Source organism: Balaenoptera ricei, chromosome 8 (assembly GCF_028023285.1).
Source record: "Balaenoptera ricei isolate mBalRic1 chromosome 8, mBalRic1.hap2, whole genome shotgun sequence".
NCBI lineage: Eukaryota > Metazoa > Chordata > Mammalia > Artiodactyla > Balaenopteridae > Balaenoptera > Balaenoptera ricei.
Window position 1 is genome coordinate 74,545,024 of NC_082646.1, and position 19,313 is coordinate 74,564,336.

The window sequence follows — 19,313 nt, forward strand, 5'->3', positions numbered from 1 at the left end:
AACCACACCCTCTTACATGATCACGCCTTTGCCCACGCTGATACCCTTGCCTGGAACACCTTCCTCTGCCACCTCGGCCTCTTCCATCTGATGAAACTACGCTCATCCTTCAAGGCTCAGATACCATGTCCACGTGAGCCTTCTTTCCTTGACCACAGAGTTCACTGTTCCTCTGTGCTCGATGGTGGCACTGACCTCCGTTCTCCTCCCTTGGAAGCAGCGGCCACGTCTTCACCATCTTTGCATTCCTATTGCTGTGCCCTGGGTCTGGCACACAGCAGGTGCTCAGTAAATATGGGGTGAGCGAATACATCAATGTAGAGAAGCCAGAACATGAGTTGAGTCGTGAACAAATTCTCACAACGTCCCGGGGTTGGCTGCAGGCTACCCTGATGCGCTCGCTATGCTTGGGAGGGAAGCTGTGCCGTGGAGGAGGGCAAAGTGGATCCTGGAGAAAAAAGATCCTTTCACCACCACCCCCTCGCTGAGCCTGGAACAGAGCCAGGACGTGGGGCCCCAGCTGCCGGTCGAGGAGAGTGAATGTCAATGCAGACAGAGCTGTGAGCTGTGCTGCGATGGTTCTGCTGAGGTGGGGCGGCGGGGTACCACAGCCATTGAGGCTGCTGGCCTTCAGAGTGGCCAGGCTAGCTATTTCTTCATGTTGCTCTCAAGCCCCTTCTCTCTCAGCACACAGTGGAAAGCCCATGCACTTGAGCACTTAGGGGCACATCCCACTTCTGCCATTTAAGGGCTGGGTGGCCTTGGGCAACTTGCTTCACCTCAGTTTCCTCATCTGTTAAATGGGGATAATGATAATGCCTACTTCACAGAGTTTGGTGAAGACTGACCGAGACAATGAAGTAAATAAAGTGCCTTACACAGTATCTGGCACATAAGAGGCGCTCCAGCACCCTGGAGAGGCCCCTGTACCCCCTGGGGCTGGGGCAGAGGTTTCCTAAGAGAGAAGAGGCAGCAGTCAGACCCTGAGGGTTGGCACAGCTTGGAGAGGAGGTGGGGGCTGAGGCTGAGCTGCCTCTGCAGAGGCCAGAGAGGTGCTGACGCGGGTATGACAGCACCTGAGGGTGAGGGCGGTGGGGAGGAGATGAAGGAAGTGGGGCAAAGGGAACACGCTCAGAGGGGGTCTGATTCAGGCTGAGTGGGACACAGGGGAATCTAGAGGCAGCCCCAGTCTCTGGGCTCTGTAATCCCATCTAGGAAAGGTCTGCCCTGAGAGAGGGCCTGGATCCAGTTTGCCCTCCACATGGAATTTGGAGAACAATCCCTGGAACTAGGACCCAAGGTACCCCAGCCCAAGGCAGTGGCCAGGCTTGAGGGAAAGAGCCCAGGCTTGGGACCCTGGTCTGCACGCTGACCAGTAAGTCACCCAGCCTCTCTGTCCTCAGTTCTTACTTCTGTGAAATGGGGCGATAACACCCAGCGGGAAGCTTCAATGAGATCGTGCTTGCAGTGCACTTAGCAAAGGGCCTGCCCATAGCAGGTGCCCAATAAATGATCAGCTGCTTTCTTCAGCTCACAGTTCACTGGGGGCTCCTGTCTTCCCATCACAGACACACACAGGCAGCCAACGGACAAGGGCTCCTCCCTCCAAAGCCCTGAGGGGCAGTTGGCACAAGGGCCTGGCAACGCAATGCTTGGACCTTTCCAGTCAGGCTGTGTTGAGAAACACCCGAATAAGATGGGGAATGGATGCAGAGACCCTCTGTCCCCAGACATACCACATCCCCAGTGGAATCAACGTTCCAGAGACTAAGGTCATGGGAAACCCAAGGGGCTTGTTTGCCAGCCCACAGCCCCGTTGAGGAGGGAAACTTGCCAGATGTGTTGGGTGCACCATTCAGGGACATTTTGGAAAAACAGGAAATGGGGGTACATGCAGGTGTTCAGACACTGGTCCAAGGCCTTTCTCTCTGCTCAGTCTGCACTCAAGCTGATGAAAAAACCTGACATCTTGCCCTCTGCTGAACTGGCTGTGACTTTCATTCCTGAAACCTCAGTCGGATCCCTCTTTCTCTTGGATTCTTGGATACTGGGGACGGGGAGGTGTTGGGGATGAGTGTCGGTAGGCTCCAAGCTACGTTGTGTGTTGACTGCAGTAGTGATGTTCTGTCCAGGTTTCTGAATACCTTTCCCACCCTCTTCATTTCTTGGCTCTTCTTTTCTTACTTTTAAAAAAGCCTTTATTTTATATGTATCTTTAATCAACTAGTTTCAAGTGCTTTTTGGAAGTAGGTGGGTATAAATAATAGATTCATGATTGACTCAGCCTAGGGTTATGGCTCTTTAATTAGGATAGTGATCTTTGCCCAGAAACTCACATTTGTCTGGTTTATCTCTGGCTCCTTGAAATACCCACTGAATGGTCTGTATCAACTTTGCTGATGACCAAGCCAGAAACCAATGTTTGTGTTACGGTCCCTCACACTGGGAGGCAGCGCGGCTGAGTGAACGCGGAATTTGGAGTCATACAGAACTGCGTTCGAATTCCAGCTCTGCCACTTATTAGCTGGGTGAATGAGGGCAAAGAGTTTGGCCCTTCTCTACAAAACGAGATCTGTTAACAGTACTTACCTTGCTGGTTTTCATAAGGATTAAATGACATAGTGTGTGCAGAGGACATCACAAAGTACCCGGCACATAGTGAGGGCTTAATAAATACTAATGATGCTAATGAGAATAACAATGCAGTGCTTTCATTGAGTACTCGCTGAACACACTCAGTAAATGCATGGTGCATCCTCCACTGAGAAGGATGGTTGAAAGGAGGGCTTCCGCCTGCCCACTGTCTTTCCCCACTAACTGAGCCCGGAGGATGCATGTAGTACCTGTTCCAGAAGACGGCCCCCGAGACCTTCTGCATCTCCCCCAGGGTGGCTAGGAGGAGCGAGGACTTGCCGCAGCCCACCTGCCCCACGATCATGGTCAGCTGGCCTGCAGGGAGGGAGGGCGGCAGATGGGACTGGAGCCAGGAGGGAGTCTGAACAACCACCACCCGGAAAGACAGACAGACAGATATACCCAACCCTGGGGCCCCCATTTGCTTTCCTCCTACCTAGAATCCCCAGGGAGTCCTTTCCCCCTTTGAGCCTTTCCTTCTGGAAAGCTACATCCTACCTCTGGCTCCCCAGGTCCTTCCTCCTTCCTATTGTTGATCCCCCTGCCCCTTCCTAAGCACCTGCTTCTCCTTCCAGTGCTCTCAAGTGTGAGCCCGGAGTCTCCCAGTCCCAACAAAGGGCACCCTTTCCTTCCCACTTCCACGCTTTGCTCCTGCTGCTTCCCCTGCAGAATGTCCACGCTGCCTCATGGCCCGAGGCTCCCTGCTCATTCTCAGGATCCCCACCTCTTCCACTACGACTTCCCTGGCTACTGGGGTTCGCTTTCCCTTTTGTGAAGCACCCATTCTGTCTGCAACAGATGGTTTGACATCAAGGCCCCGCTGTCTTGCCCTGTCCTTGCTGCTGCACTCCTGCCTAGCACACGGACTCCTCGGGGAAGTAGCCCACCCCCTCTCTAGCCCTCATACCCTGGAGCACCCACCAAGAGTGCACACAGAGCAGGTACTCAATCGATCCTGATTTTCCTTTTTCTCCCCATGTCACTCAGGGGGGCGTGGGGAGGGAGCACTTCAAACACGACTCCAAGGGGGACACCCCCAGACCATGATAGAGGGGTGAGCTGGGCCATACCTCGGGGGATGCAGATGGTGATGTTGGACAGTGTGGGGATTCCATCGGGGGTCCACGTGAAGAAGCCTCCAATGATCTTCATTGGCGGTACCCCAGCCCCGGAAGAGAACAGAAAGGCAGCTGGGGTCTCAGGGTGAATAGTCCGTCGCCTCCCCTCCCCCATGAAAGCCAAAAAACAGATTCCAGTCCCCAGATCACTTCCAAGGCAGGGGAGTGGGGGAATGGCCTTCTCGTGCAGACCTCTCTGCCTGAGGCACCCTCCCCAGAGGACCGCTACAGGTCCCCCCACTTGGTGGAGATGGAAGCATTGTCCCTGGTCTCGGGACTCCTGTGGACTCTACAGGCAGCCAGGGTGACCTCCAGGGCGGAGGGCTCAGCACACAGGTCTCTGGCCCTTCAGATGTAGTGTTTCCTCCTGGGGTTGGCGCTGGGCGGCGGGCGTCGGGGCGCGGGGTCTCGGACTCACCTGGACACAGCAGTTGTCAGCATCCCCGTCTGCACCGGGGGTCAGGCTCTGCAGCGGGCCCACGAGGCCCCGACAGTCCTCCCAGGCTGGACGCTTGCGGTTCACAACCTTGAGGGGCTGGGGATGGTTAGGAGGAGGTGAGGGCCCAGGGGCTGGGAGCTGTGCAGGGAAAGGAGCTCCCCCGCAGTGAGGAAAGGCTGAGGCAGGACCAGCAGGGCACGAGCTGCAGGCATTAGAGAAAAACACTGTGTGTGTGTGTGTGGGGGGGGGCCGTGTGGCAAGGGGACGCTGGGCACTCACCACCGCCTGGTACTTGCTGGCCTGGCCCCGGGGCTCGGGCTCCCGGGCAGCACACTGCTCCTCGCGGATCTCTGCGCTGGACAGGAACTCGCTCAGCTTCTGCACGCTGCAGAGGAAGTGCAGACACCCCTCACCCTGCCCAGGGCAGAGGGGAGGGGAGGGGGAGGAGGGCGAGGCCTGAGAGAGCAGCTCTGAGAAGATGCCAGGTTCCAGGTGTGGCCCCCACAAAGCCCGCACTGGAGGCGACAGACAGGGGGCATCCCATGGGGGGCTACAGGTGTTACCAAGGCTGGTTAGGGTCGACTAGTCAGCTGGAGTAGGTTAGGGTGTGGATCAGGTGGGATTGGCCAGTTTTAGGGTTAGTGTTAAAGTTGATTAGTCTTGAGTTATTAGACTGAAGGATGTTGGGCTTTATCAGTTACTTTTAGGTTAGTTAGGATTAGGATTGGTTATCAACCACAACTGGTATTTTTTGATCACGTAATATACGTCAAACACTGTTAAATACTTCATAAGCACATAATATAATCCCCATAATATAATTTGATCTCACTGGGGGAGGTGTGGAAGAGGTATTATTCCTAACTCATGGAGGAAAAGGCTATTCTCCACCCCTGGGATTTCCTTATGGACTCAGAGGAGGTTCCAGAAGCTTCACTCTTTTGATTCATTCTCTCTTATCCCTGGGGGTGGGCAAGATGCCTGGGGAATCTTGAGAATTGTTCGCGTACCCCTCTCCCACCTTTTGCTTAAATGTCCAACAGCCTGGGGCCACCCCCACCCCTGTTTCTGTTCTGGGCATGACACCCCCTCCCCACAGCAGGAGCAGACAGCCAGCCTCGCCCACTTCCCCCTCTGTCCTTGTTCCAACACGACTTGGCAAGGGCTGGGGGGGAGGGGAGGAGCTGGCCTTGGGGTCAACCGTCAGGCTGTGTGCTGTTCCCACTTTCAGCCCAGAGTCTGGTCTCTCTCTTTAAAAAGGCCTTAGCTATCCTGATGATGGTGACACGAGAACGGTTTACATAGAAATACTTCTGCCTCAGGCAAGGGATTTCCCATAGGTGTAGCATCCTTGAATCTGTGGGTTCTACACAGAATCACAGGCTGGGGTACGGGTGAGGGAGGAGGGCTGATCATTAGAAGTCACAATGCCACAGCCAACAAAAGTGAGTCAGCACAGCCGACCCTGGAAACGGGAGCTAATCCCATTGCAGCCGGCTACTCCCTAGTCAGATACTCCTATGACCACAGTTCTACTGCATTATGCCCCCTTCCATCCTTGACCCTCCTTCCATCAGCTACTTCATTCCAACAGCTACCCCTCCCTGCCAGCTGCCTCGGACTTGCCAGGGTCCCTGAGACAGGGGTGTCACTTCCCTCAAGGCTGGAGGGGCTTGGGTACAGAGGACATTTGTTACTGTCTGGTCCCATTGGTGATGAGAAAGGACATAGCCAGCTCTCCCCAGTGGCACGACTGGCCCTTGCTTTCAAGGAGCTGTTTCAAAGGCCTAAGGAGATCTTCACACTCCAGCTGTGGCATTCTCCAGCCAGAGCCTCAGCCTTCTACCTTCAGGCTTTCACTCCCAAGAAGGCAATGCCTCTGGGAGAGTGGCAGAGTCACCACTGGGCTCTAGAGCCCAGAGGTGGGGCCTCCCAGAGTGCGAGCCAACTGGGGACAGTGTGTACAGGCACCTGGAGGAAACTGTTCCACTGAGCGGGGCTGTGAGGGCGCTGAGACCCGTGGAGAGAACAGGGGATGTTCAGCTTGGGGAAGACCGAGATTTTGGGGATACCTTCTGAAATCTGAGGGGCTGTCACGTGGGGGAGGGATGGCACTCATTCTGTGTGGCCCTGGAAGGCAGAACTAGGACCAATGGTTAGAATTGATGAGGTTATACCAAATTTGGCTCAACGTTGAATTTTTCTTTTTATGGAGTTCTCTTGGAGGTGACACTCTCCTTGGAGGACGTAAGCACGTTGGCTAGTCCCTCTCAGGGACTAGAGGGAGGGAAGCTACACATGGCCCATGTCCCTCTGACCAACCACAACCAGCTTCAGTGAAACCCAGATCAACGGGCAGGCATGTCCTGGGACCAAACAGCTGTGGTTGTAGCAGTCACCAGAGTGAGCCCTGGGGCCGACACGTGAGCGGGCTGACCACTGCCCTTGCTGGACCCTCCTCTCACCTGACCAGAGCTTTGACTGTGGACCGGACCACACTGGACAGCAGGAAGAGTGGCGTCACCAGGATGTGGAAGAGGGAGAGGGAGGCAAAGGCTACCGAGGGGGAGAAGTCGGCCTCTTTGAAGAAGCTGACGTGGCCCACGAAGGTCTGCGGACAGAGGCACAGATGAGACAGAGCAGAGCGTGACTCAGTGTGTGGGCCCCTCCCGCACTGGCAGCCCTCAGCCCTGGGAAGGAAATGAGAGGCGGGAAGCAGGGGACCTAGGGGACCTTTGGGTTGGAGACACCACCATCCTCACTGTCATCTCATGGAACCGTCCCTCCCTGCCCTGCCTCCTTCATTCCAGGAATGCCCAGGGAGGAGCCCTCAGGTTAGGTCAGCTCTGCCCCCTCTCAGACAGTAGTCCTCAGTCGGAAAATGTAAACACGATACTTACAAACCCACCTCGTAGTCTGTCGCCTGCCCCCCAGCCTCCGGGTACCCGGCTTGGCTCCGTGGCCTCCGCTACCCAGAGTTCCCCAAGGAACCAGGCCAGGAACCAACTCAATAAATCATGTTGAAAGTGAATTCCCAAGCGTGACTGACAGGCTGTGAACTCGCCACAGTTCAGGGACGCCGGCCCCGGGGGAAAGACATGCATCTTTTTAAAGAACTGCGGACGTCACAGAAGCCAGGGATGGGAACCCTGGGTGAGGGGCTGCGGGCGTGTGGCCTTTCTGGAGGGGTGCACTGCCGGCCCCCACTGCTCAGCTCCTACACAGCTTTGGTCAAAATTGCTTTAGAAAACCACCATTGTCATATTTAATGGCATGGAGAATTCTTCGTGTCATATTCTTACATTTTAAAAAGCAGTTTATAAACCTGCATACGAAGCACAATCCTAATTTTGTAAAAGTGCCGTATTCTGTGAATCAAAAAAAGACTGGAGAAAAACACATTAAATTTGTTGCCAGTAGGATTATGGGTGATTTAAGTTCTCTTTGCCCTTTCCCTTCTGTATTTCTCAAAATTTCTACAAAAACATGTTTCACTTTTATAATGAAGTTTGATAGCAGTTTTTTTTATTTTTAAAGAAAGTTTAATTGCTCTAGAGACTAAGCGTCAGGTCTTCCAGGCCGGGAGGCGGAGGTCCTGTCTGCCTGGAGTGGGGCAGTGGAGGAGGGACAGACTGCATATATAGACTCTCCATCCGGCACCCTATGCTCAGTCCCCCTGCTGAGCCCATCTTCCGAAGCCCTTGTGCAGAAAGGCCAAACCCTGGGCGCCTCTCACGCCAGACAGCCTTCCCCACCCCGCCCAACCAACTCCCACCGGGAGACAGAGAAAGGATCCACTTACGATGAGGACGGCTGCAATGGGGATGGCCGTGTTCATGAAAACTGCAGAGGAAGCACAGGGGGAGTTTAGTGGGAGGAAGGAGACGGCTGGAAATGAAGCTGCCCAGGTTGGTCTGAAGGCAGGGCAGCCTCTGGGGTCCTTTCCCCAGCCTGCGGGGTGGAGCTGGGCAGAACTCTAGCTCTGTGGCACCTCCAGCTCCTAACGTGTGTCCCTCAGGACGCTTATCTCCATCTCTGAGACTTAAGCCTTTAAATAAAGGTTGAAATGCTCTTACTCTGCTCCATGTGGACAGTGTGAAGAAAGCCCTGTGAGGAAGTGGCAGGGGAAGGGATTGGAGAGCTGGCGGCCTGTGGTCAACCATGAGGTCAGCAGCATGTGTTTCTGGGGGCACCAAGTTGCTACTCCTTTCTCTGCCTCTGGTCCTTGAATCCCCACAAGCCAGGCTCACTCGGAGGCTGAGAGGCTTCCCAGTCACCCATGGCTCTTAGGAAGGATTTCAAACTCATTCACACTGAGGTATTAGTGACTGAGGACCGCTGGAAGCAGGGTCTGCCTTAGCTCTAAGGCTGCGAGTCCATGCCCAGGTGGGACAGTTGGTTTGCTGCAACAGAGGCCCTCTGCTTATTCTGTTCACAACGTGGCCCTCAGACTCTTCATAGGGACCCCAAAGAGCAAAGAGGTCTGGACTTAAAGTCAGAGAAGGGCAGAGTCCCCATTATTTCTAAGCTGTGTAATCTTGGGCTGATCGTTTACCTTCCCTGAGCCTCGGTTTCTTCACCTGATTTTTGTAAACTTGTACTTACTTGTTCACATACTCTGGCTCTCTCCAAGGTGAGAGCAGGTAATGTAGGGAACAGGCCTCTGTGATGCCTCAGTGCTACCTGAGTATTATACCTCACGGGCTGCTAGCTTAGCCCTGCTCCTCTGGTCCAAGCTGTGAGATGCCCGAGAGTGCCCTGACCCCAGGCCAGAACTTCCAGAGAGAGCAGCCCTCCTGGAGTAAGAGATGCCCATCCTAGCTGCCACCTTCCCACCTCCTCCTCCTTCCTTCCAGGAGCCTCTTCCAGACCAGCCCAGAAAGGAGTCTGGTTCTGCCATTAGCCAAATTAAAGGAGGAGCCAGGAGCCAGGAGCCAGAGGCCAAGGGCTGAGCCTGTGCACATGGCCCCTGTTTAATGAATGGCGAAGTGTCTGACACTCCGAAGAATTCCAGACCGTCAACACCATTCCAAGAAGCTGATTGTCTACTTACTCCAAGAGTCCTGCACCAGCTAGCACATACATGGTGTGTGCTGGAGATGTGGAACCCCAAGGGAGTGGAAGAACGTGGTCCCTGTTCTCAGGGGGCTCCCAGTGTGAGGAAGGAGACAGGAACTATGCTCCCAGGAGACACGTTATAGGACGAGGAAAGAGGGAACATGCCCATACGGGGTTCCCAAGCAGATAGGAAAGATACTGTGCTCATCTTTGGGGAATTCCCAATCTATGCGCCCTGCCATTGGAGGGCTCCCTGTCTCATGGAGAAGATATGGCTGGAGCCCTTGGGGCACTGCCAATCTCTCCGACCACAAGGCTTTTTATCAACACTAATATCACACATGGCGGTGATTTAATTGCCCTTCTTGATGAAGGTTCCATGGTCTCCTGGTGCCCACCTCAATGCCACAGCCCTCCCTCACAGCCCTCTCGTACTGAAGGGGGCAGGATAAGCATTATTGGTTTTCCCACAGCATAAGGAACCCACATCTGGGACATAGGACACAGCATGGCCATCACTGGCTGGGGAGAGGGAGGGAGAGGAGGATGTCCATCAGGCCTGGGCCACTGACCATCACCAACCATGAAGCTGTAAAGACAGGTAGCCTCGCCCCTCCCCTCCAAGGCAGTTCCTCCAGGGAGCTCCCTCAGGCAGGGGCCACCTTCTGTTCCTCTCCTGCCCATCCTGTCAAAAGGTACCTGTGCACCCCACCTCGGCCCCTGCCCCAGGCCAAGACCCCTCCCACACACACACACACGGGGGCTCAACTCCCAGCTAAAGAATAGGCTTGGAAGTTAGATTATAAATTCGTACAACTCGCTCAGAAAGCAATCTGGTGCCCTGTAGCTAGAGCTGCACAGAAGTTCATACTTCTGATTCTATAATCCCTCTCCTGGAAATTTATCCTGAATAATCACTCAAGAGAAGCACAAAGCCCTCAGCAAGATGGTGTTAGCTGCAGCACTGTCACAGCAAAACAAAAACCACAGCCACAGCAACAAACCACTGAAACGAAGTAAACTAGAAACATCCAACAGGAGCAGCTGTTTTAGTAAATGAGGGAAGGCAACTCCAGGGAGATTCTGCAGTCAGGAAATGTGTGACAATTGACATTTTGTTCTTCTGCATGTTCTCCCTGGTCGTGATTTTTTGAAATTTTTTTTTTTTTTTCTATTTTATTGTCCTTATTCTTGCAGCTGCCTGAACTCCTTTGAGGAGTGAGACAAGCTATACATAAAACTGAAAAGGAAAAAAAAAAAAAAAACTGAAAAGGAGCATTCCAAAGCTGACGCAGCAACATGGAGAATGCACATAATATAATTAACTTCTGTCCTGTTCTGGCTGTTGTATGGAGACGCTAAAGAATGAAAATGTTATTTTCCATTGTCCTCATCCTCTTCTGGAGGGATGGCCTTTGTACAGAGAGCTCTGGGTCCCCTTGGGGGTGGGTGCTGGGGGAATAGGCTCATCAGCTGCTTGTGTTTTAAAGGCCTCTCTGAAAATCACCTCATTAGGGTCTGGGGTAGACATGGCTGGAACTGGGGATGTCAGTGCCAGAGAGTGGGGGGCCCGGGATGCTGCAGGCTCTGGCATCTCTCCGGGCTCAGCAGACACTTCTGTGCCTGAGCTGAGGGAGGGGTGCGGTGGGGAGGGAAGGCAGCGGGGCATCCCAGCTGTCATGGCTGGAAGACCTGAGAACTTGCCTCCATTCTCCTGAACCACTTAAGGGCCAATGGGACATTAAAGGCGGTGGAGGAGTGGGAAATATAACCAAGAATAGATTTCTCTCCAACTTTGGCATGGGGTGGGCTGACTCACTTAGATTTGATCTAGGAAAAAAATTTAAAAAAAGAAGGACATGACAGTGCTCAACTCTTGATTGTTAGGGAGTAGGGAATACTGTTAAATAACACTAAGTGGAAGCAGAAGATTATGAAACGACGTGTGAGTGTGATGCCGTTATGGAAAAGTTTAGTTGCATGTAGGCAGCTCAGAAAGGCCACCTTCAAGAGGGAAAGCCTTTTTGTAATGGAGTAGAGATAAGGGTACCTATTGGTTTAATACTGCCCCTCCAACCTTTAAGAAATAATTCATTCAGAAATTCTTTTTTGAGGGTCTCCTCTGTTCCCAGGCATTGTGTTGTGTTCTGGGGGTTCCGTAGTGAACAACTGTGTCAGCTTTTCATACTCCCCAAACAAAACAAAACAACAGATCAACTGAAAACAAAGCAGGGCTCAGATCACCTGCTCCCCCGCCCTCTGGGCTTTGGCCAAGGAATGCTGCCTGGCCTTGTGGGTGGCAGTCCCCCCCGCACTGCAATAGCAGGAGCTTTTCATTTGCAAAACATTGATAAATATTTCAGAAGCCATGCATGGGAAGGCACAGTGAGCCATTTGTGCCTCTGGTTAACTTCACCCCCTCCCCTACCCAGGGCCGGGGGAGGAGCTGCCAGCTCACAGTAACTGCAGGCTGCACCTGTGGGAGGGGAAAGGCATTTCGAAGTGAACAGAGCTATTCAGCCCGGTAGTCAGTCTGAAGTCAGCAGGGGGAAGGAAAGTAGGCAGTGGTGTGCCCGGCGCTGGAGGCGGCGGAAGCGAGGCAGGAGGCTCACAGCCACACCGATGGCGGCTTCCAGCTCCCCCTCAGACACCCAAACCCCCCGCCAGGCTATGCATCAGCAACGCACTGTGGCTGCACCGGCTGGTGGAAGGAAGGGCAGACGCTGAGGTTCAGAGAAGCCGGAGAAGGAAGGGGCACCAGGGCTGGAGGTCTCCTTGTCCCCGCACGCTGGCCGTTCTGAGTCAGGGCCTCCGCCGAGGAGGAGAGAGGGAGCATGAGACTCGCCAAGAATAGCCAGGCCCTGGGTTGCGGGGAGGGGCGGGTGCTGGGTGCCCTGTGAATGGGGTTCACAGGCACCATCCTGCCCACCCCACACCTCCATCCAAGCTCGGGGGCTTGTTTTTTGCTTTTCAAAACATAGCATGAGGCCAGTCACATTCATTTGATGTGAACCACCTGACTGTGGTTCAGACCCAAGTGGGAAGAGGGAAGACCCCTGACCACAGAACACTGGATGAGATGGCAGACCCACCTTTCCTTTAAAATCCTTCAGTGCCTCTCCTGCCTCAGGAGAAAAGCCAGCACACAAGGTCCTGCATGATCTGGTCTTGTTACCCTCTCCTCACCGTGATATACTCGAGTCTTGAACACACCCGTCATCCTTTTCACCTTTAGGCCTTTGTGCCTGGAACATTCTTCCCCTCACTTGGCTGACATGTGATCCTCTGGGCATCAGCAATGGGTTTCACCTAGCACAAGGCTTCCTGGACACCCACCACCCCTAAGACGAGGTTGGGTGCCACTCTGATGGATTCCACTTTCTGTTCCTGTCACTCACGACACAGTTGCCTGTCTGGCTTCCCTACTAGACTGTGAGCAGCCTGCCACATCCCCCAGGCCTGGCATAGGGCTTGACACATAGTGGGTGCTCAGTAAATATTTATTAGATAAGGGAACGAAAGAAATAAAAGAGGCCAGGGCCAGGTGTGCACCATGAAAGAGAACACGGGGGATTTAGAACTGACCCTGTGGCTCTAACCACAGGCACGGCCCCTCTTCATGGCATGGTCTCCCACAAGACTGCGAGGGTGAGGACCGTGCAGCCTCCTCTCTAATGCCCAGGGCCTCAGGAGAGTCTAGCACAGACAGGAGGCTCTGGAATGGGTGCTGCACAAAGGACAGAATGAACTGGCAGCATGTCAACTGGTTGACAGTTAGGGCCTGGGACCCCTGTGTCACCCCTGAGAAGCTTGTCCTCAAATTTATGGCTGGACTGGACACCTAGAGCTATGCGGGTTCTGCAAGGAAATAAGGGTTGAATTGGTTTCTAAGGGGAGTGACCACAGCACTCGCTCGCAGCTTTTCCTCACTTTGTCTTCTGCTCATTGAAACCCTGCCCGTGGCAGATGCAGCCACGCCTCCTCTTGCATGAAGCTCCGTGTGAACTCTGAGCCCGTGCAGGCTTCCTTCTTCTCTGTTCTCTGCCATTTATTGGCTGAGGACCTCAGAGAGTCCTTTCACCTCCCTGAGTCTCAGTCTTCCATGCTGTAAAATAGGACAATAGTGCTACAAACCTCACAAAGTTGTTCGGAGGGTTAAATGAAGTCAGGCTTGCTGGGCAGCAGCATGGAGCAGGTCCCCGTGGTCGAGAGCTCCCTGCCACACTGTTTCACGTATGTTAGCTCTGACTTCTTAGCAGAGTATAAACTCCTTGAGAACAGGAGCACATCTTTTGGTCTCTTGCGTTCCTCCCAGTGCTTAGCACAGGGCAGGGCTCACTTAACGCCCTCTGAGTAACTCACATCTGTTTTTCTTCGAGAGGAAATGCTGATTCTGGATTTTGATGGCAGGGAAACTGTATCATTTCATTTTCACCCCCTTGCTCTGTCCTGCCATGCACCAGCTCAGGGCTCCACAAACAGGAGCTCTCAGTGATGCCACTGTGAGACCATCAGACAGAGTGTCAGAGGTAACCTTGTCTTCCCGACAGTCTGCCTGGTGTACAATGACCAGACTGAAAGCCCAGCAGGCAGCACCAGGATGGGCCCCATCAGGACACGTGACTCCAGGGCTCCTTTGCGGCGACAGGACCCCATGGCTGGTGCCAGAGGTGAGAATGAAAGATGCCCCATTACCTCAAGCCTAATGACCTGTATCCTAATTCTGGGTGACAGAGAGCAGAAGGCAGGAAGTCCAGGAGCAGGTAAATGAAAACACACTCAAAGCATGTAACTGCAGCCTGGCGGTGCCCTCACCCGAACACCCTGTCTCTCCCCATCCCATTGCCGACCAACACAAAGAAACCCATCCCAGGAAGGGCGAACACAGAGCAAATAGCACTTGGCCTTCAAAGCTCTCTCTCCCGGAGGGCTCTTCCCCTTCCTCCTCTCTGCCCTCTTCCAGGGACCAGCCTGGGCTGCTCTGTTTATCTCTCTAGGTCACCAAGTACTGGACAGGTGAGGGGCCCTGGGGAGACCCCTGTTTAGCTCCAGAGCCATTGTCATCTCAGCTCTTGACAACACAGAGCCTCCTTGCCCCAGGTCCTCCTGGCTCCGGACCCTTCACAAAGCCATGGCTAGTCTTCTGGGGGCCCCATAGGACAAAAAGCACCTACTAGACAGGCTTAGTGGGCTAGCCTGGGAACCTAGGCATCTTATGATGTTGTTTACATAGGAAACATGTCCCAGCAGGTTGAAGTTTGGATTGCAGGAAATAAGCATACATCTCTTAGAAGCAAAGTAGCTGCCACCTGCCCCCACCTGTATGACCAGAGGCTGTCCCTACTTTGCTGTCAGGAATCTTGGGGACCCAGTGCTCCCAATTTCCTTACGGCTTCCCTTCCCTCTCTCCCGTCGTATCCAGTGAGCCCGCCCTACTCCACCCTGCCACGTTATTGCCGGGAGGCGGAAGACCTCCCCCACCTCGGCAGCTGTTCCGCCTGATGGGGTGTCTGGAAGCTAGGTGTCTGTAACTCACGGGTCTGTACACAGCGTGGGGTTACTGTTACCACGACCAGGCTCAGGGGTAGGCAGAGCTGACAGAGAGGCTGAAGAGGGCCTAGGGTGTGGACACTGGTTTCTCTGAGCTCCCCAGAGGCTCCTGCCTAATTTCTCCTGTCCTATCAAGTGCTCAGCCCAGGGGTGCTTGGAGGACACAAGGTCACGGCTGAGGAACCTGGAGTGTCTTGGTGAAGAATCTAGGAAGACTGCCATGCTCATCGCTCCATTCTGAGAAAATCAGCTCTTAGCAGGATTTTCTGCAGAAGGGTGCCGTGGCTGGTGCCATGATGGTGGGTGGCCTGGCCACTGGTGCCTGGACCAGGACGCCATGGTCTGACCGGACACAAGGAAGTGCTCCGTGCAAGCCCCACCTTGTGAGAACCTTCAGGTTGGACGCTGGCCACTTGACCCCACCAGACCCTCTCGCTAGGCAACGTGACTGCCAGGAGCACACAGATGACCTGAAGGACCACCTCAGTCTCCATGTACCTCTCTGGGAGACACATCTGGTGCACCCTCCACTGCTGCCCAGCACTGCCATGCCCACAGGTGTGTCTCTTCCTGTCCCACCAAGAGAACCAACTTCAGCTGGAGGGGGGGGTAGTCGTAGTGTCTACCTCTCTTAATTTCCTTCCCTATTTCCCACCCCCGTCAGAGCCCATGCTGGGTTGTTTCTCTTCTATTCAGGGACAATAGCCTGAAAATGGTGCCCATTGTGCCCTCAGTTTTCTTCACCCCACTTAGGTTCCTGGCTCTGGGTGGAAAACAGCATGAGGCTGGGAGTCTAAGAGATTCCAGAGGATCTAGTCTGAGCCAAGCCATTAACGTCAGAAGTGACCTCAGGAAGATGTCCCCCTCTGGGCCTCAATTTCTCATCTGTAAAATGGTTCTCCCAACTTACAAAAACATTTTTCATTTATCTCTCCTTGCCACATTCTGTGTAATTTCCACAGATCTATCTTTTTATTCACAAATTCTCTCTTCAGCTATGTTAATTCATTTAACCTGTACACTGAGTTGTTTTTTGTTTCTTTTTTATTTTTTTCTCTCTGGGGGCTTCCTCTTGGCCCTTCCTACCAAAATGGCTCTTAAACTGGATAGATCAGGGAATCAGAATGGGGTTTCCTAGCTGCTAAATATCTACATCCCAATTATGCACTTGGGCAGTAACCACAAAGGGGTGGATCCATGGAACCACTAGACCAACTGTGAGATAAACTTGGGCCAGGACTCCACCCATCACCTGACCTGTATATGCCCACTCTGACCAGGGGACCAGCTGAATTAATTTCAATAACTAAACTTTTAAATTTTAGAAGTTCTTTTGGCTTTCTTTTTGCTGTTTTGCCTTGTGCCTTCCTTTAATTATTTTAACACACTTATTTTGTTGGTTTTATTTTGTTTTGTTTTTTGGCCATGCCGTGCAGCTTGTGGGATCTTAGTTCCCTGACCAGGGATCAAACCCGGGCACTCAGCAGTGAGAGCACTCAGTCCTAACCACTGGACTGCCAGGGAGTTCCCTTTAACGCACTTATTTTATTATCTCTTTCAGACTATTCTATCATCTCGAGGTATTGAGGAACTAATTCTCCTGTTTGCTGACTCTCACTCTGGTGATACATCTTTTCTGGAGGATTTTTATTTCTTTATTATCAGCTCATTGTTTAACATGAGTATTTGCCACTGGAGTCCTATGCTCTCTGGAAAATGGTTTTAATATGCGTGTCTTCTGGGACCATAGGAGTTTTACCAGTTTTGGTCTTTTTTTCTCTATTTTCGGGGCTTGGGGTTCCCAAACCACTTGGCTAATGTAAATTCAGTCCCTACACCTGTGAGTACCTCAAGCTTGAGCTTTTGTTCTTTAAAGAGAAATTTTCTACGTCTCATGGCCCCAGGTAGATGAAAGCTTCCTTGTAGCTTCCTTAAGGCACTGGCAGCTCAGTCTGACTTATTGAAAAGAAGTCCTCAGACTTGGGAGAATTCAAAACTGCTGTTATTTATTCATTTATTGCTGCCTCTCAATAACATATCAGCTTAATAAGACATCAAAGACCACATCTGTCTTTCTCATCACTGTACCTTGAGGGCCAGCCCAGGGCCCTGCAGGCTCTCAATACGTTTGCTCGATAAATGACTGAAGAACACTGATTTCTGGCAGCTCTGCTACAAGAGACAGTTTGAGGCTCTCCTGGATGGGATGATTCCCAAAGTCTCCCGCTTCTGCCACCCTTACCTCCTCCCCCAGCCGTGGCACCCTATCCTGGCATGTAGGCAGCAGCACACAGGGCTGGCTGGTTGCGGGGGACTCACTGGAGATGGAGGTGTAGACGGCGAAGGCCCTGAGGCTGGTCATCTCCTTCTTGCGGGTCACCTCCACCAGCGTGCGGAAGATGTTCTCCCAGGCGTACAGCTTGAGCAGCTTGATGCCACGGAGCATCTCGTTGGTCTGCTTCAGCCTCTCGTTGGAATACTCCTGCCAGGAGTCACTGAGTCAGAGAAGGGTTTCTTTTGCCCCCATCCCACCCAAGAGGAAGGAGGTGAGTCAATGCCCTCACCATTTTACAGCCTACGCCCAGCCTCCGTCTCCTCGGGGATGCTCCATTAATCCCATTTCACAAAGAAACCGAGGCCTGGACAGCTGAAGTGACCTGCTTAAGGTCAATCGTAGTGTGGATGTATGTGGGGGGGCACTGTTTGGTGACATCTGGGGGAAGAGTGAGGAGACCCACTAATGTAAGGGGAGAGGGAGCAGTATGGGGGAAGGATGGGAAAAGGGGGCGCATGCACACCTGCAGATACTTACCAGTGTGCTCCGCTGGGCCTGGGAGAGCTTGGTGGCCACAAAATACTGGACTGGAGCCAGCAGAATGATGACAGCTGCTCCAATTAAGGCACTGATTCCAAGGATGTAGTAAAGGAGAATCACACCCACGATGATCTGAGGGAGGGTCATGGGAATGAGTTCCCTTTGATCTGGGGGCTTCCCTGCCAGGGGGTATTGGCAACCCCCCCCACCACCCCGTATCCCAGTGCCCTAAAGTGGGACATGCCTTGGTGTCCAGCTTTCAAAACTTTCTTGGGGGAAAGAGGAGGAGGTGTTACAAAGTAGTTTCAGAAGGAGGGATTAACATGATGGGCTCTCACACAAGCAGAGAATTTCTGGGCTGGTAACTAACTGCATTTATCTGTAAGGCTGGCTGAGGCATTAACTCTCTCCATGTCTACTTTCCAGATGGAGGTCTAAGAGCTGAGTTTGCACAGTGAGTGACAGCACCTTTTGTTCTGTTTGCTGGTTTTCAAGGCTGATGGTTCACTCTCATTGGAAAAAAGTGATACGTGAGCAAAGGGGCAAAATAGCTGCATCCGCGCCAGACAAAACCAGTCCAGAGTCTAAGAGTTTACTTTTCATCCTTATGCTCCTGGTGTCTTTAATTTTTAGTGAATCTGGTAGGTATCCTCTAAAAAGAGAATTCATTCTGTTTCTAGCTTTATGTAAATGACAGCTGGCTTCTGAATATTTATGAGAAGTATAAATTACTCTTGCCAGCCCCCAAAGCATCAAGATGACAATTTCTCAGGTCGCCTTCAAAGGCAGACGCTTCTAAATTCAGGTCTTATTCTAGAGGAACAGATGTGCTGTCTTCCTTAATTGAAAACAAAAAGTGTGTCTGGGTTGGCCCTGCACTCCCTGAGCCCTACACCAAATTGGCACTAAGCTCCTGCACCATCTCAAGGGCCAGAGAGTGGGTGGGTGGCTCTGTTATGTCTATTAGTTAGAGAATGCCTCCTGCATTAGCAGGTTCCTAGGGGGCTGGTAAATGACCCCTTTACCACCTGCCTCCCAGTGTTTAACTGATGTTAAATGCTGGCATGGATGGGCAGAGGAGCACATTAGGAGATGAAAAACCTTCCTACTCTTGCTGGCCCCCACTCCCATCATCCTTCTGGAAAATTATCCCTGGCATCCACTCTTTCCATTAGCTGTCCTCATTTGGAGGCAGTCGGGGTGTTGTTTAGCAGCTTGGGTAGAGCAGGATACCAGGGAAGCTCTCAGAGCACTGCCAGAGTCACCGCCAGGGCCCCGGCTGGGGGTCGGTGTCTGCACGCCCACCACCTCCAAGGCTGGCAGCTGCTGGGGCAAGAGCTGGGGATGTGACTTCTACTGCCACCAGCCTCCTCCTCACACTTCAACCACCCTTTGTCATGCTCCCCAGACCCTTCTGCCTCCTCTGCCCTTCTGCAGGGGTCTGAATGGACCCTGTGAGAGAACATACCAGAAATCAGGGATTCTGAGTGTGCAAAGCAAGTGTGGGGAATAAAAGGACTATTTTGTCTCCTAGTCTCAGGCTAGGAAAGCAATCTCTTGCAGTGGTGGGGAGATCACAGTCCCAGGAGTCCGCAGCCGAGTTTGAATGCAGTCCCAGCATTTACTGGCAGTGCAATCTTGAATCTCAGCATCTTCATTTTTAAAATGGTGATCTTAATTGCCCCCTTAGCAGGACTGT

General features: G+C 52.8%; 1 protein-coding gene across 1 annotated transcript in view; it reads right to left on the reverse strand.

Moving 5' to 3' along the window:
- Positions 1-19,313, reverse strand: part of ABCC8 (ATP binding cassette subfamily C member 8) — a 74,894-nt gene that overhangs the window by 27,354 nt on the left and 28,227 nt on the right. Inside the window, exons 9-16 of the mRNA XM_059931214.1 lie at positions 17,612-17,746; positions 17,119-17,281; positions 7,994-8,034; positions 6,657-6,802; positions 4,471-4,576; positions 4,171-4,287; positions 3,705-3,780; positions 2,844-2,949 (exon numbers count right to left, since the gene is read on the reverse strand). Coding sequence (XP_059787197.1) covers positions 2,844-2,949; positions 3,705-3,780; positions 4,171-4,287; positions 4,471-4,576; positions 6,657-6,802; positions 7,994-8,034; positions 17,119-17,281; positions 17,612-17,746 — 890 coding nt within the window. The remainder of the gene's footprint in view (positions 1-2,843; positions 2,950-3,704; positions 3,781-4,170; positions 4,288-4,470; positions 4,577-6,656; positions 6,803-7,993; positions 8,035-17,118; positions 17,282-17,611; positions 17,747-19,313) is intronic.